General features: G+C 26.7%; 1 protein-coding gene across 2 annotated transcripts in view; it reads right to left on the bottom strand.

The window, feature by feature from the left end:
- Nucleotides 1–18,034, bottom strand: part of LOC107454481 (nephrin) — a 136,428-nt gene extending 118,394 nt beyond the window's left edge. For both annotated transcript variants that reach the window (XM_071177675.2, XM_071177676.2), the window contains exon 1: nucleotides 17,140–18,034. In XM_071177675.2, the coding sequence (XP_071033776.1) occupies nucleotides 17,140–17,197 (58 nt within the window). In that variant the 5' untranslated portion in view covers nucleotides 17,198–18,034. The remainder of the gene's footprint in view (nucleotides 1–17,139) is intronic.
- Nucleotides 18,035–18,712: the final 678 nt, after the last annotated feature.

The raw sequence follows: 18,712 nt of genomic DNA, 5'->3' as shown, positions 1-18,712 counted from the left end.
AACTGGAAATATTTCTTTGCCGTTATTCTAAAGTATTTAACATTCGACGTGACTTTAACACATTTCATTTTTCGTTTGCCGCCCAAGACGACCTTAAATCAAGAATCAGGGGAAGGGGGTACCCAAACAGTGTTTTATTCATAATCGATGAACGTAACTGATGAAGTGCTGACGTCATTTGTCAGCGCTTGGCTTTTCGCGCAACTTCCAGCCGCAACTAATTGAAAGTAGTGGCCTCAAGCTATGTAGATTTATTATCCTCCATTAAGCAGCTGTATAATCAGCCGGCGAAGCGCGAAGGCAACCCGATTTAAATATGCATGACTACAAAGGCAAGATACAAGTTGTTTCTTGGTTGGCGCAGCTAATTATGAATATGGATTCGACGAAAAATGCCGTGGTACTTAGCTCCCAGTGAGAAAGTTGATCTTAATTGCATTTTTCTAGAAAGTTACAACAAGATTATTTTATAGTTCTCCAACTCGGATTGTTTATTGGAGTGTAACGCTTGATGATGATGATGCTTTCAGAAGTTCTTGATGTAGTGGAGGAATATTTTTATTTATATGCATTTTCCGTGCCTTAATAATCCACTCAAAAGGAAATATTAATAACATCCTTAACACTACTTGATTTCCTAGCCTTTAAATGTCCTTAGTTAAATTCCTTCTTAATAAACTTATTATTCATAAACTGGAAACATCGCTAAATTCTGAGCATTATGTTATTTTTGGATGAGTTAAAGAATGTGCTCAGAAAATAAAAAAAAATAATTCTTCTTGTACCTTGAGACATTTCTAAAAAATACGAAAAGGTATACTTTTATTAGACTAATAATTAAAGTGCTTACTTTTTCGTACTGCTCACAACAGCGTAAAAATCATAATGCTGAGAATTACATGAAGGGAAAATAACTGATTTCTTTCAATCAATTCTAATGCTTTGTAACGAAAAATAAATTATTTCAGATTGTAAATTTCATTAAGAGAAATTTCATTTATCATAAATATTTATTAAATAAATCATAAGCATGAAGAGCTCAGATCAATATAAGGATAAGCCTAAGTTTTTCCAAAGCTGATATTACTTTAACAACCATATGTTCAAGTGTGTTGATCCAGATGAATACTTGACACGTTTCACGAATTTAACAGCACAATGCTCGGAGTAGTCTAATTACATGCATTGCTAGTAATGTCTCGGGAATAATGGTTAAATAACAATTTATTTAATTGTTATTTTACCATATTTAAACAAAACAGTCAAATAACCATAAATAAGATGGTATTCAAACTGTTAATTTTAAAATAAACCGTTTGTTAACTGCTGTCACCTAATATTATTAAACAACCAGGATTTTATCGCACCAATTAGGCCCACCTAATGAAGCAACTTAGTTCCTTGCAGCTAGGTAAATGCTATTGCCGAGAGGGCTAAACTGTCAATCTCATGACCGACAGAGTGGGGGTTTGAGTCCCAGTGTTGACACTACAATACTACTTCCTACATTCCATTCAACTCATTAAAGTGTCCTGTAATCCCTATTTTGTGATTCTGGACTATTAGAAGACGATACTCTCATTCACGTATAGATGGCAGCACCATATAGCTGCTTAACACAAGAAATATAGTATTTATATTTTATTATTATTTATATTATATTAGTATTAGATTATAGTTAGATTAAATATAATATAGTCTTTGCATTTATGTATCCTTGTATGGATCCTTGTTTAAAATTGCTTAACAATTTTTATGAATTCTAGAAATTTGGTGTAATTTGTAATTTTAGGCTGCTTGTCATAAATTTTAACAAAAATCCAATTTTTATAATACGACTACAATACTTACAAGCTTCGTAAAGGGATAATATAATCCCCTGTCAGGTAGATGCAAAATTTTATTTTAAAATTTTAAAAACAAAATATTAGTTTAGAACTAAATATTCCATTTTTAATACATTAGCATTTTAAGGGCTTCATTTATAGATTTCAAGTGAATAAGTAATGTTGTGTGGATGTGATTCAATTCATATTATGACGCTTATTCAAGTTAAATAATGATGTTAATCTGAGAAAGGGGGATGAATATGTTTAGATTCAACATTTTTTAACGTGAATTTACAGGTGGCTGATAACAGAGTGATAGTAACAGAACAATCCAAAAGTAATGTGCACTCTTCACCGTTCAGGGTTTTTCTCTTTTGTTGAAATCCTAACTATAGAAAAGAAATTCTAGCTATTGAAAAGAAATTCTTCCTAAAAAGAGGATGGCTTTAAGACTTTTGTTATCTGTTGCCTTGAACACTTTGACAATGATAGAATTGAAATTTAGCTACGTTTTTTAATGCTGAGTTTCCAAAAATGAAATTTAATTTATTCTTGCCATCGATACTTTTTTGTCCTTTCTTATTTTTTTTCCTTCCGTGAGATACATAACGATACAACAAACAATGATCTTGTTAGAAAATAACTTAGATCCTGTTATCCCAACTGTGTCCGTAGAGCATTGTTTTCAAAATTAATATTGGAGAACTTATGTATTGTACCGAAATTATGCACAGCTAAAGCGATCGTGGCCAACATCTCTAAAAAATACTTTGACCTTACGCCAAAGTTCCAAAGATGGAACATCGTGAACACACTTATTTTTATAATTTTTTTTATTGTCTTTACATGATCTTTAGAAATTATTTTAACAAATTTCAAGTTATTTGGTTTTCCCTCCGTTAATTTGGCATTTAAATAGTTAACTATCGTGTCTATATATATATATATATATATATATATATATATATATATATATATATATATATATATATATATATATATATATATATATATATATATATATATATATATATATATATATATATATATATATATATATATATATATATATATATATATATATATATATATATATATATATATATATATATACACACACACATATATATATATATATATATATATATATATATATATATATATATATATATATATATATATATATATATACACACACATATATATATATATATATATATATATATATATATATATATATATAAGTATGAAATGAAAGATTGATATTCTCTAATCAAATAGTTTAGGAATCTGTCGTTTTTTCATTATTATCTGTTGGTTTCAGATTATTAATCAATTCAAACTATTGTGAAAAAAACTATCGTGTAAAAATGATCTTTAATTTACAAGAATTCAACGTGAAAGTGCAGAAGTTTTTTTTAAAAAATCTTTATTAGTGTATCATATAATAAGTAATTAAAAGTTAAATTTATTTAAAAAAACCTTTAATGAGTTTACTTTTAGAAACAGTATTTACTTTTATATAAGCGTTATTTAAAGTACATATGCATATAGATAGAAAATTAAAATCTTGATTTTTTCTTTTGCGATTAATAATCCTTTAAATCTTAATTATCATCTTGAAATCCATAATATCTAGGAAATGTTTCCAATTATCTTTCCTAACACACAAAATCATTGAATGAGATGAAAATACTGGGATCATAATTTATAATCTCTTCACACACTCTAAAAGTATGAAATATATAAGTGTAAGGAATGGAATGAAATATACTTGTAAAATAATTTACAAATTAATCATGCTCTTATAATTATTAGTAGGTTTATTAGCCCTTCGACTCAGAATTTTTATTAATTCTTTTTCAATTACTTTGTATTAGTTTAGGTTAAAATAGGGGGAAAATATTGTACTTTGCATTTTAATAATTTATGGTTATGAAATAAGCAAGAAAAATCCGAATCTTTTCTGCGTGAAAGATAAAAGCTCACTTCAATATTTTTTTTTAAATTGTCACCTATTTGCTGTTATTTAGATGTAAGAAAAGCAGTTATTCATTATTGAAATTTCCTTAATTTGCAACATTAATTATTGATAATTTTTTAAATATGAAGACCAAGAAAGTTATTATTTTATTTATTATTTCATTATATTATTACAATAATTATTATTATTTTACATTTTTGTACAAACATAATTTCGATAATCTAACATATTTTTACAAGCTAATAGACTGTTTTTTAATGAATAAAAAATATCAAAATATATCTTTGCTTGTAATTAAGGACACTGGTATTCCATCTAGATCGAAGGGTTTAAGATTAAACTTGTAGAAAAAAGAAACTGTTATTATTTAAAAATTATATTTTATTTTTTAAGAACTCCACATTTTCTAATGAAAATGTGAAAATTATAAAAAAATATTTCAAAAATTATGTTATAAATAATTTAGGGTTTAAATTTAGTTAAATACACTTGTCTAAAGCTCGATTTTGACAGATCAATTCCGTTATCTGTCATGTAAGATGTAACATAGTTATGTATTTTTTTTTTAAAAAATTAAAGAATTTAGTAGCATAGTCTGTTTTCCTTGATGTAAGCATTATTTAAAACACATTCATCAATAAATATTATATAAAATATTTCGCCTCTTTCACCTTTGCTATAAACAATTCTCCACTTCCTAACCATCGTCTCGAAATTCATAATCTCGGTGAAATGTTTTCAATTAACTCCCCAAACACGCCAGATCTTTTAACGAAATGAAGACGCCGGGGCACGTATTATATAAATTCCAAGTACACGCTCTCACCTCCTCCCAAGCATCTTCTCCCGGAGGCAAAGAGATGAGGAGGAGCAAGATCTATTTTAGGAATCATCTTATCCCTTCTTTACTCACCAGCTTTACAAGGTTGAGGTACCGTGAGTATTAGTTCACCGTAGAAGTAAGAGGTAACCAATGCCTGGATCAGATTTAATATCTTGAGATATATCTTTAAATCCTCTTCCAGATCTTGTTTGTCACTGACTGAATTAATGTGGCTAATTGTATGCCTATTCCTGAATTATTTTCAATTCAATAAATTGAAATTTAATTTTAAAAAATAGTAGGAGCAAGGCAATTTTGTTAGGGTAATGATAGGTTTTCCAATCGCACAAAGTTTTCTTCGCATTTTTGCAAGCAATACTGAAAAGTATTTTTTGCTGATTTTCATTATAAGTGCAATATTTCATTAACAATTACTCACTGAAACATTAACTATTCAATTAATTTAAATTAGTTTAAGCAGTGAGTGGTCATGTTGTAATGCAAATTTCAGATGTTGTACAGTTATAAAAATGTAAATTTCAATTTCTTAATTCTTAAATTTCAATTTCTCCAAAACTTTTCTATCAATTTTGATGTAAATGGCATTTTTAATATGTTTTTAGTACGTTGCGAAGTTTTACGCATGTCTGAAATTTATTTAATTCATTAAGCAAAATATCAAACATTATAATTATTAAAATTTATTTTCTTGTTTGAATGTAGCTATTTTTGGATAAGCAAGTATTATATTGGATTTAAATGTGTTCATATATATTTTTATGGGCTCATAGGTATTCAACCTCTATGGCGAAAAATTAAAAAAATCTATATTAAAAAGTCCAATTTTTTAAAATATAGATGTTAAAAATGTAGAGAAAATATGGAAAGCTCTATTTTTTGGGGATATAATTGTGTGAACTGATGACAAGATTATATCTTTTTATTATTTTGCTTTCTGATTTTTTATTTTTTAAATAAAATTCTCAAATATTTTTAAAACATTTTATTTCTTATAATTTTTTTCTTCTCTTTCAATAAATATTTATGTTTTCCATGTTTTCTCTATATTTTCAACTGGTTTTATGAGTTCTATGTGCTTGCAACTTATGCACCGTAAATAAAACTTTTTCCTAACCTTTTTTCTTTTTTATTCTCTGCTTTCTTTTCTTTTCCTTTTTGTCTTTATTATGTTACATATGTAGCACAATAATGATAAAAAGAATGAACTAGAAAAGAGAGAAAAGCGAATAAAAAAACATAAGTTTTACTTTTTATTTACTGCGCATAAGCTACAAGCATATAAAACTCATAAGACAAGTTAAAAATATAGAGAAAGCATAGAAAATAATATAATACAAATGAATGAATAGAGATGAATGAGAAGATAAGGATGAGATACAGATGAATGAAAAGAGAAGGAAGAATGAAAGATAAGGATGAAAAGATACAGATGAATGAAAAGAGAAGAAGAAAACTTACTGAAATAAAATATAATAAAAAATATTTAAAAAGAAATCTAATTTAAAATATATATATATATATATATATATATATATATATATATATATATATATATATATATATATATATATATATATATATATATATATATATATATATATATATATATATATATATATATATATATATATATATATATATATATATATATATATATATATATATATATATATATATATATATATATATTATTTGTTTCGGGGAGAAGCAAATTTATTAAGCAAGCCTAAAATGTGTTCGAGAACTAGAAAAATCATTTTTAATTCCTAAACTTACTCAATTTACTACATGTTCAGGTCCATAACAAAATTTCGCCTATCTACAGATGCGTCAGCAAAGGAAAAGTAATGACTACCAAAAATTCTAAACAATGTTCAACAGACAAAATTTTTTAAAAAAATAAAGAAATTTTAATGACAAAAAAAATTTATGAATTCTTAATTTTAGGAAACTCCAGTTGCTTATTGATAAATACAATAGTTATGGACTATATAGGGATTTGTCCCATTTTTTAATTTCCATTATTCCATTTATTTAAAGTGTACTAAAAATTTTATTAGAATATCAAATTACGAATAACATTTTTTGTGTGCTGTTGTAAGAGCGCAAAAAAACGTGACACTCTGAATAGCTTTTGATCTATTGATCGGATCTCAATGAAAGGACTCAATCTTGATGTTACAACAAATGCCGCATTGATAAATTCGACTCATAGATTTGCTGAAGTGCATTTATTATTAATGCGTTGAAATGCTATTAAAATTATATTGGCGTAATAATGCGATCAGCAATTTACTAGTGAACCTCCGAAACTGATTGCTGAGGATAAAATAAATTGGTAATTACTTTAATTATGCTTCTCAATAAATTTGAATACTTATGGTTATAAAATTTAATGAATAAGGATTGGACTATAACGGTAGTTTTAAAGGCTTCAACATATTTGGCAACCTAGAAACCATGTCCAATCATTAAGATATTCGTCGGAGACATTTTAGTATTTTGCTTTACAATGTGAATGAAGTTTGGCACATCGTCGACGAAATTTTAATTCTAGATACAGCTCAAACTGCGTGGTAAAGAAAATAGACGCTGCGTGAAAAGTGTGTAAAAAATGGACACAGCTCAAAAAGTGTTTAAAAAATGTTAAACTCAGATTCGGATAGGCTGTTTAACACCGGTTAGATACGTATACAGATTCTTGTTCTCATTGCAAAGAATTGCTTGTCTCTGGCCAAATTGAAGAACAGATAGCTCAAATATGAGAAAAACATAGCGATATTGAACCCGCTAGCTCTGTGCTTCAGAGCATTTAGTTGAAAGACAATACTCCTCAATATCGAAATCTTTTATAATATATTGCTTGTTTATTTTCAATAAATGTTACTAACCATCGTGCTATTTCGCTGTTTTACTAACCACTCTCAATTAAGCGTGGATGCAGTAGGATTGAAACTGACTATAACATTGGGTGCATATTATGACTACCTTTCCAAAACTTGTGCTGTTTTTTTTAAACTAAATGATTTTTTAAGCTATCCTTTGTATTTACAAAGAAATACAATGACAAAGATATGTATATGAATAAATAAATAAATAAATACCATTTACCCCATGAAAGACGTTAATAAATAGTTAGAAAAATTAATAGACATAAATAGTTCGTTCTGCTTAGTTCTTTATAAATGTTTCTGGACGCAAGGTAAATATTAAATACATCGTTTATCTCAGAGAAAATCATTTAAAAGCAAAGTTTTAAATATAATAAAAAGTTAGTTTCTTGAATCATTTATCTAAATAATTTAATTTTCATAGTTCGTTATAAATGTTTCTGAAGACAAGGTAAACATTAAATAAATCGTTTATCCCAAAGAAAATCATTTAAAAGCAAAGTTTTAAATCTTATAAAAGGTTCGTTTCTTGAATCATTTATCTAAATAGTTTAATTTTCATAGTTCTTTATAAATGCTTCTGGAGACAAGGTAAACATTAAATACATCGTCTATCCCAAAGTAAATCAATTAAAAGGAAAATTTAAATGTTAAAAGAAGTTCGTTTCTTAAATCATTTATCTAAATAGTTCATTTTTCGCAGTTCTTTATAAATGTTTCTGGAGACAAGGTAAACATTAAATAAATCGTTTATTCCAAAGTAAATCAATTAAAAGGAAAATTTTAAATTTTATAAAAAGTTCGTTTCTTGAATCATTTGTCTAAACACTTCATTTTTCGCAGTTCTTTATAAATGTTTCTGGAGACAAGGTAAACATTAAATAAATCGTTTATCCCAAAGTAAATCAATTAAAAGCAAAATTTAAATGTTATAAAAAATTCACTTAGTTTCTTGAAGCATTTATATAAATAGTTCATTTTTAAAAGTTCTTTATAAATGTTTCTGGAGACAAGGTAAACATTAAATAAATCGTTTATCCCAAAGTAAATCCATTAAAAGCAATTTTTTTTTTAAAAAAAGGTCACTTAGTTCCTTAAAGCACCTTTATAAATAACTTGTTTGGCAGACTTTAAATATATGTTCAAACATTATATGTTATATGCTTAAATATTTGTCACTTAATAGTAACATTTAAAAAAACGTAATAAATGGACCCAAAAAATATTATACTACGGGATTATCTTTAAATAGGAAGCAAATGTCTGCAAAAATTGACTTTAAAATATGTCACTAACATTATAAAAAGTTGAAATAAAACTAGGTTACATTTTTACAAAGCACGTAATAACCGTGGCATAAAAAGTTTCTTTCGACGAAAATAATTCAGCCATGTCAGTAAGTTAAAAGTAATACGAAACACTAAAACCTGCAAGTAAAGTCAGCATTTTTTTGTAATGATCAAAAAATGTTCGCAACTTGTTTCGTCTGTATCAGGTAACGATCCCTGAAAGCATTGTTAAGGTTTAAAAAATAAAGTTAGATTTACAAGTATCGGGTAACAAATAAAAAGCTCTAAAACCGAAAAGTTACCACGTGGAAAAAAAATGGTAAATTTTTGTTAAGTTTTAAGAATAAGGAAAGGGAAAAAAGAATTTTTAAGACTTCGAATAAAGGGAGAAGTATTTATTTTCTCTCGCAACTTTCAATTTTAAATTTTTTCTTTCATTTCAGAACATCATTTTTTTTCCTTTAAAGGTTTAAAAATACATTTTGAGTTTAACAATGGTAAATCTTTTGCATGGTATTTGACAAAAACGAATTTCCCATTGTCAATGGTTTCTTTCAGAACTATTTTTACACAACTTTAATTTATTTATTACTTATGCAGATTTTATTTTATTGAAACTTTTTTAAGAAAATACAAAAAAATCATTGTAGATGTACTTGGGATGCTTTAATATGAAATTTAATTAAGTATGGAACAGAATTATTTTAATTTTTAAAGAATCGTTGTTTTAAATTATTGTCAAATGCGATATTTCTATATGATATAAAATGAAAAATCGAAGTATAGAAAATAATTGCACAGTATTTAATTCTAAGTCAATTAAATTAAAATGCGATTGTCAATAGTTTATTTCAGAACTATTTACAGAACTTTCATAACTATTTCATAATTCAGAATTATTTACGCCTTTTTTGTTGGGTATACGAAGCCGGAATCAATTTTTTTGAAAAATTTTCAAACATAGAAAATACTTGCACAGTACAGTATTGTAAGGAAATAATACACAGTACTTTATTCTAAATTGAATGCTACTACAAAAGTATTTTAGGCAAGAGAAGCTGAACATCATTTTTAAAAAATTGCTCATGGCCAGCGAAGTTGGATAGTTTCAATTCATTTGATACGCTGTTAACTATTATTTAACTATTTGCAAAATATGAGAACCAGAAATTTCTCATTAAAAATATATTATTCATATAAATATTTTAAAAAGCTATTTGAAAAAGAAGTTTGTTAATCTGAACTATAGCTACATAAGATACAATTAGCAAACATTTCGGAATTCTTGTTAATAATGAAATAAAAATTATGTACATTAAGGCATCCAAATAAATATTTACGGGAGTAAAAATTTAAAAATGGCATCAGGATCTGTCAAATCAACAACAAGGAACACTAAATGAAAAACATTAAAGCCACTTTGATTGCCTGAGAAAATATGGAGATGTTTTAAATAATTGACATTAAAATTTCTGTTTTTTGTAATAATCATACAGGTTTTTATTTCGGACTTATGGCAACGTTTTTGCTTCACTCTAGCTTAACTATTAACTTAAGACCCTTATGTGCTCATTTTTACTTCATTTTTACGAGGATTCCAAACATATATTTAAGAGGGGGCTAGTGTTTACATGATGATAATACAGAGATGAGATTCAGGTGGGTAAATAGAATTTTCTTGATATTTTTCACTCAAAATTTCTCTATAAGATTAGACATATTTGCTAAGCAGTGTTACAGTTTCGTTTACAGTTGCCTAACAACAATATATTGTTAAGTAGAAGACATAAAACGCAAATCTTTAATGGGGGAAAAGTAAGTTCTTAATTTGCTTTTTAGCAGCATTTTTGTATTATTTTTGTTTATAGTTTTTAATAATAAGAGGTCAAGTTCATGATATGCTTATTCAACATTTTAAGAAGTCAGTTTTGTTTTGCTTTTTTCCTAACTTAACTGATAAACTTAAAAAAAGAAGTAAGTTCTAGATTAAAGAAGAGTTTGAGTGTATAAATAGTTGTGATCATTTCAATATTAAGCATTCTGTGATAATGTTGGTTAATTGTTATAACACACCTCGTATCAACATCTCGTACTTATATCTACGGAATTAAAATAATTTTGCTAAGTATTTAAGTTATTAACAGGTTAAATTATTAATTAAATATTATTTTAGGCCTTTTTTTATTAAATTCGATTAATTCATTTACTAATAGTAAATTTAAGAAAATTTATTTTTTAATACATTTTGGCAATTTTTTTCAAGGTGTTGCTTGCTTAAAATTTTTTTTTATTTTTACAGCAGTTGTAATATGTGTACTTCCTACCTCCACATCTCACGCGAAGAAAAAAATTCCGATTAAATTACCTTATTGTATGTTAATGACATTTCTGGTTAAAAACAAAACATAATTCTGGCAACAAAAACAAAATGTACGGTATTTGCAAAATTCATTTGGCATTTTTTCCGTTTATTTGGTAATGGTTTATCGAAAGTTCTTGCTCCCAAAATTAGAGTTATTATTACCACCCATTTAATTAAAAATATGAAACTGAAAAGTAATTTTTACGGAAATAATGGTTTTTATTCTATGCTCCAAGGAAAAAATTTCCAAATTTTACCTCATTCACCAAGTTTTATCGCATATTATAAAATCATATTTTATTTTTTATTTTACCAAAATCATCAACAAAACCATTAGCTTTATTAACAATTTCTGAGTTTTTTTATTCTCCCATAGAGCCGGAAACACAGTAATTTTTATCATCTTCTGGCAGTTATGACCAAACTTATTTTGTTAATGCTGAAAATATTTAATAATGTTTCATCCAACTACCTACTCTATAAAATAAAAAGTAAAGTTAAATTAGTCAATAAAACAAAATTCACTTAAATAAGTATTAAATTTGGAATTATAATGTGATATTTCGTCTTTGAAGCAGTTTTTTACATAGTAGAGTCTAATTCATTTGTTAATAATACATTAACATTTGTTGAGCTTCAGCATTAAAAGAAATAAACATTGTTAATATTTTGCTAAACCAACTTCAAACTGTAATGAAGAACCTCCATTTTTATTTTAATAACTTTTTTATAAACATAGCTACTCAAGATTGTATTTTTCAAGTAAAATTGCTCGATTTTGATTTTATTTGCTTTTTTAAGGAATAACAGATCAAATAATTAATTTTATGAATTATCCAAGCGCACTTTATCTGTAGAGACAATTAGGATCAAAACAACAAATTGATTAAAAAAGTTTGCATTTAAATGAATTCGAATAAAGCCGGCCTTAAATGATATCACTTTAGAAGGGTAGAGTGAGGAGTAGTTTTTAAAATTGGGGCAGTTAATGACAGGGATGTGGAAGGGAGTAACAAGAAGTGTGATATCCCAAAATTAACACATTTAAAATCGGTAGATAATGTAATTCGATATATATATATATATATATATATATATATATATATATATATATATATATATATATATATATATATATATATATATATATATATATATATATATATATATATATATATATATATATATATATATATATATATATATATATATATATATATATATATATATATATGAAATTTAAGTAAATGCAAAAACTGCATAACTTTTTTTCAAAGGTGGTTTATTAAATCAAAATATTTTTCGTTTGCTTCAAAATGCTTTTCCCATCGAGATTTTAATGCATAAAGACAGTTTGATTTTTAAAAGCAATAATCTCAGTCAGCGAATGTTTAGACTTCCTTCATTTTTATATTGTTTTGCCCGTTAAAGAAATATTTTCCCTTTTTTTAAACATTTAGAGTAATATTATGGCATATTATTAAAAAAGAGCTCAACAGCTGGAAAATGAAATTAAAATATTTAAAAAATTCAGACTTTCCTTAAGACATGTATCTATTAATTAAAATCTCGTTTAGAAAAGTGTATTGAAGCAAATGGAGCATATTTTGCTTAAATAAAGGTCATTTGGAAGAAAGGTACACAGTAGTTTAAATTATATTAAAAATCTGACATTTCAGATGCACCAAGCTTATAAGTACATACCAAACCATTATTTCTCTTATCCCCTTAAATATCATTAAAACACTTAGCTAAATCTTAAATATAAAATTTGTAATATGACATGTAATTTTTTGTTCAGCATATGTTTATGTTATACAGCATGACAAGAGGTAGCAGTAAAATCTGAAATGTGACACTTAGTGACAAAAAAGAGAAGGGACAAAATATTGAAAAAAAATGCGACATCATTAATGGACAGTCCTTTAAGCGTCACTCAAAATGAAGACAAATGTTCACATTTTTAGTTTTAAAACAGAAAAAAAATATTCTCAAGTGAACGATATATGAAGTCGTCATAAAAAAATTACAAAAAAGACCCACATTACCCTTACCCTCATTGTTAAAATTAATTACGACCAACCACTCCGTATGTCACAAACAATACATCCCTTTTGTTACATACATCAGATTATACATACATTAGATTATTTTTATTGTTCAATAAATCAATATCAAGTATCGAAATAAAAAATCAAGTATTGAAACGTATTGAAATAAATAGTTTTCAGAGAAAAGATTATATACATAGGTAATATATTTTTTATTAAAAAATCTAAAGTACCTAAAATGTTAAGAAAAATGATTGCCCACAGATTTATGATTTGATAAAATGTAACAATGACTATTTAATAAAATTATATTTCAAAAAACAAATGCAATATTTTTCCTAATCTAACAAAACTTTAAATCAATGGTTATTACATTGTAATTCCTTTTTTTATATTACAAGAAATATATTCATATTTTTAAATGTTAGGTAATAATTTAAAATAAAAGTGTCAAAATATGCCAAAAGTGTCAATGTATAGCCACAAACTGCTCTAGAGCCCTTCTTTTCTGAATAACTAACTATCTGAAGTAAAAGTAACAATGCTTTCGAGAACGTCTTATTTTATAAACTTTGCTAAACTTTTTATTCTTAATTTCAAATCTTTTTTAAATGCATGAAATTCATAATTTAGTTTATTATTATTTGCTGAATATGCATTAAAAAAATCTTTATAAATTTGTAGAAATGCAAATTTTAAATTCACTCTATTTTCTTACTTTATTTTCAAGTTACAAAAATTACACATTTGAAATTTATTCACATTTTCAATTTGAAAAAAAATTATGCACAGTTAAAATTTACTTACATTTTCAATTTGAAACAATACGCATTTCGAATTTACTTACATTTTCAATTTGAAAAGAAATACACATTTAAAGTTTACTTCTTTTTTCAAATTTAATGTCTCTAGACAAATTGTGTATTTCTAATTAACTGCCACATTCTTTTTTTATCAAACTTTTTGCAACTTTATGTATTAAAATTTATTATTATTATTATTATTATTATTATTATTATTATTATTATTATTATTATTATTATTATTATTATTATTATTATTATTATTATTATTATTATTATTATTATTATTATTATCTAATTTTATGAACCAGGACCTTTGTTTTTATCATATCTGATTAAGTGTGACTCACTGGTTATAGGATAAAAAAATAAATTAAACAACTGAACATTCAAACAATACACTGATGCATTCTTATAAGTATTTCTAATAAAATGTATTACGTATGTATTTATAATAAGAAGACAAGATAGGCTTACTGCAGAGAAATAAATTTCTCTTTTGAAAAATCCACTACTTGTGCTCACAAGTTCAGCTTATACAAATTAAGCTTTGAATTTTCTCATCAAATCAAGTTCTAACTCATAACTGTTTTAAAAATATTTAAACATATTATCAGTTTTATTCTTTGAATGTTTGACAGACATGCTCAATTTGTAATTATTTTTGTAACGTAGACATTTATAGGTTCATAATCAACAGTCAAATAATCATAACTGTTTTAAAAATATTAAAACAGATTAACGATTTCCTTCTTTAAGTCCTTGATGAACTTGTGCTATTCGTAATTACTTTCATGACTAAAACATTTTATAGTTCTAAAATCAAGAGCCAAATGCTCATAACTGTTTTTGAATTAAAATAGATTAACAGTTTCCTCCTCTGAGTGTGTGACAGACATGTACAATTCTTAATTATTTTGTTAGCATAAACATTTGTGGGCTCATAATCAAGGGACAAATGCTCATAACTGTTTAAAAAATATTAAACTAGATTAACAATTTCCTCCGTTGAGTGCATGATAGGCCTATGCAATTCTTAATTACTTTTGTAACGTAAACATTCATTGGTTTATAATCAAGAGCTAAATAATAATGTAAGAAATAATCCATTTTTGCTTTGAAAAAAAAGTTATGATTGAAAAGTATTGAATTAATTCGAAAATATAGACTTTTCCATCAAAACATATAAAATTAAATAAATAATCCCCTAATTAAAATAACAATATTTTTACATAGAACATTGTAGGGGATTTAGAATTCATTATATAAATTATATGAATTATATTAGTATACATCAAAATTTTTTAACTTCTTTTACCCATGAGCTGATTTAACAGTTAAATTTTTTTAAAACTTGAAGATCTATTTATATGAAATTAAAGGAAAATTGTTAAATGAATGTTTATTATTGCAACAATTAAGGAAAAAATTGTAGAATTCGCATGAGGGGTCTACTAATAATTGTGTATGAAGGCACAAGTATGTTATATTAATGAAATTAATAAAATTAATTAAGATTGTTGATCTAATTTTGCATTTCCCCACTTTACTGAGCATCCAACAGAAAAGTTATGCAAGATTTAAAAAAGAAGAAGAAGCTTTGGCAACTGATTCTGCCAAACCCCCTCTGGTTGGTAACGTTGGTTTGCAGACTTTTTAAGGCTTTTGAAAAAAATTCTTTTAGTGGTAGCTAAGTTTATGTTTTAATGTATGATTTGTTTTGCAAGTTTTTTAATGTTCACCAGCCTATAAAATATTCTGCAAAAAGCGTTGTATTTGGCTGCTCTGGGTATGAAGCATTATGCATTTATTGTTATTATTATTAGCTTATATTTAACTCAAAACACATTGAATTTAGATGTTATTATTTATGTAAAATATGGCTAAACAACAAGTGTTCGTCGAAACTTTGAGTCATTTCTCTTATGCACTAACATCTTAGAAACAAAATCAACAAAATACTTTCTAAACCTTCAAAATTGCTTTAATAATTTAAATTAAAATAATTTTGTTCTTCAGGATTCTACAACATATAAAAAATTAAAAAAAAAGAATTTCTACAGCCCTACGTAAATAATGGTCTAAAGTCAATTTTTTTTTACAATAGAAGTTGGCTTTATATTGAAGGTAGTTCAAGTTATTTCTATTTTATTTTAAAATTACTGCATCTCCTGCTTGCTCCGCTGCCAAAATAAATCAAACTAAAGTAATATATTCATTAGATTATAAGACCATGTATCTGAAAATAAACCATGACAAAATTGTCTAACTACATTGAGAGTTTTAAATATATTTTCCAAAAAATAAAACACCCTTACTGTGGAGTAAAACTTCACAGAATTTTGATGATAGTTTAAAAATACGTCTTTAAGGAAAAACATATTTAAATTTCTGGACCCATATAATTATAAATAAACCCCCCAAAATTAATCAAATATATCTTCAATAGACAAATAAAAGACACAAATATTTATATCTTTAAGTACAGTACACAATACAATGCAAACTATAAACATTTACCGTGCATATGCATTTCAATGCATGCAGTTATAAAATTTAGTGTAAGCAAAATATAATTACAAAAAATTTGTTTGCAATACAAAATTATGCATATGAACGATTTTAATTTATTTAAATAACAAAAATCTTTCTTAAATTTAAAATCACATGTAAAAATGTCGATAAACTAGTTTTCATAGTTCTAATTCAAAAATAAAGTTGAAAACAAAATTCGATTTTCAATTTTAAAATCAGAAAAAAAAATGTTTTAACAGTAAAACAAATTGCCCAATTAAAATTAGAAAATTTTATTATAATTTTAAAGCGTTTGTTACTTTTAATTTTAAAGCCTATTAATTAATATGTATTTCTAAAGCAAATTCAAAATCTCACAGGCTACTAATAAAAAAGAACTATTGTACAATGCAGATTCAGCATATCATAGCGATGATGAGCTAGATCTGCATTGTTAAAATGTAAAGTGCACAATTTTAAAAAAAATTCTAATTATAATTTCATAGTGCTATACCATTTAAATTTAAAGCTTATTAATTAATGCTTATTTCTAAAACAATTGAAAATCTTACCTTTTAACAGGCTACTAATAAAAAAGAACACTTGTACAATGTAGATCCAGCACATCATAGCGATGAATCGTGAGCTTTTTATTGGTATGTTTAAATTTCTTCAGCTTGCAATAGCGAGTGTAAAAGGGCAGTGTATGAGCAAAAATTCACTTCAACTAACAGATAGGATAAAAAAGAGAAAAGAACAACAGTCCACAACGACGACCGTAACAGCTTCGAGTCAAGAACACTTCAACGGATTTAGGAGTCATTCTTGCCCACTTTGCTCGCTTCCTTCTGATGCTTCTTCTGCAATGCCACTTCCAGCGCCAAACTGCAAGCACCATTCAAATACGAAAAATTTATTTTAACCAAATTTCTTCCCCTACTTCTTTTTTTACTCCAGCCGGAAAAAAAATTGTATCAAATCAGAAAAATGTAATCTTGAAAGTCTGCTGGAGAGGACTTGCCGTTATCATCATTGAGTACTGGTCTCTCACCGGTTTCTATAAATAGCAACTGTTCGCGCATAAATAGTGAGAAAGGTGCTTTCAAACTGGGCGAAAGTGCTTTTCCGACAATTGGTTTCAATGGCTGCTGCGGCAGAAATGCTGCAGCATGCTCTATTCGAGCACAGTTGAACCAGTAGCAATAGTGAGGAATGTAGAGGAGAACTTATTGCCAGAAAAGTTGTGCCTTGGACGGAGGCTGCAGAAGTCTCTAAAAGATGATGTCCTCTGTCCTCCAAACCAGAAATTGGGATAGATTGATCTAGGAATATGTTGATGATGTGATATCAGTAAAGGGGTCAGTCCAGTGGTTAGTCTTTACCACTTATCCGTGACCGACAAAGTACGGAAAGATAATCGGGATGTTCTTTCTACTGGCCTGCGTCGATCGGGCGACCTGCTGGATCGATGGTTTGGCATTTGCGCAGATGCGCTTCTCGGGGACATTGGGAGTGAGGAGGTAACCTTACAGCGGCGCTGCTGAAATCCACGTAATACGTTAACGTTATTTTTTGTTCTTGTTTTTCGCCTCCTATGCTGTGTTCCCTTTTTCTTCATTTCCGAATATGGGAGACAATTTATCACGTGGAACTCCCTTATTTTCTCTTGCTTCTTTTTATTGGGACCGTAACCCTTTATGGTGTTATTTTTTCCTAGTGTATTAACATGAATTGTATGTGATTTTACGGTCGTCCAGCAACGGTGCGAAATGTGACTGCATTCTCAGAAGTAAACTTCTACGGAGCGGCAGAATTGAAAAGGTCATGAACTTTCGCCTCAGGAGAGCTTAAGCTCATTTTGGAGGTTTATTCGGTTAGATTAATGCGAAATAAAATCCTAATTTAAATTAACTTACCAACAGGCAGTATTAGTAAATGAAAATAATGCCATATTTGTCTAATACAATGCAAATAGAAAACTTTGCATTAAGCATGTTTGAGAATAACTGATTTGATCATAATTAGCTAAAAGAAATATTCATAATAGTTTATCTGTAATGCATTCCACAATCAGTACTAGAATTTTGATGCATGTTGCATCGATCTACTTCTTTGCATATTCATAATGTTTGGCTCATTTTAATA

This window comes from Parasteatoda tepidariorum, chromosome 2 (genome assembly GCF_982258835.1).
Source record: "Parasteatoda tepidariorum strain Cologne lab strain chromosome 2, Ptep-v5.0, whole genome shotgun sequence".
Classification (NCBI taxonomy): Eukaryota; Metazoa; Arthropoda; class Arachnida; order Araneae; family Theridiidae; genus Parasteatoda; species Parasteatoda tepidariorum.
Note: the sequence above shows the minus strand (reverse complement) of the source record. Positions and strands in the feature narration are given on the sequence as shown.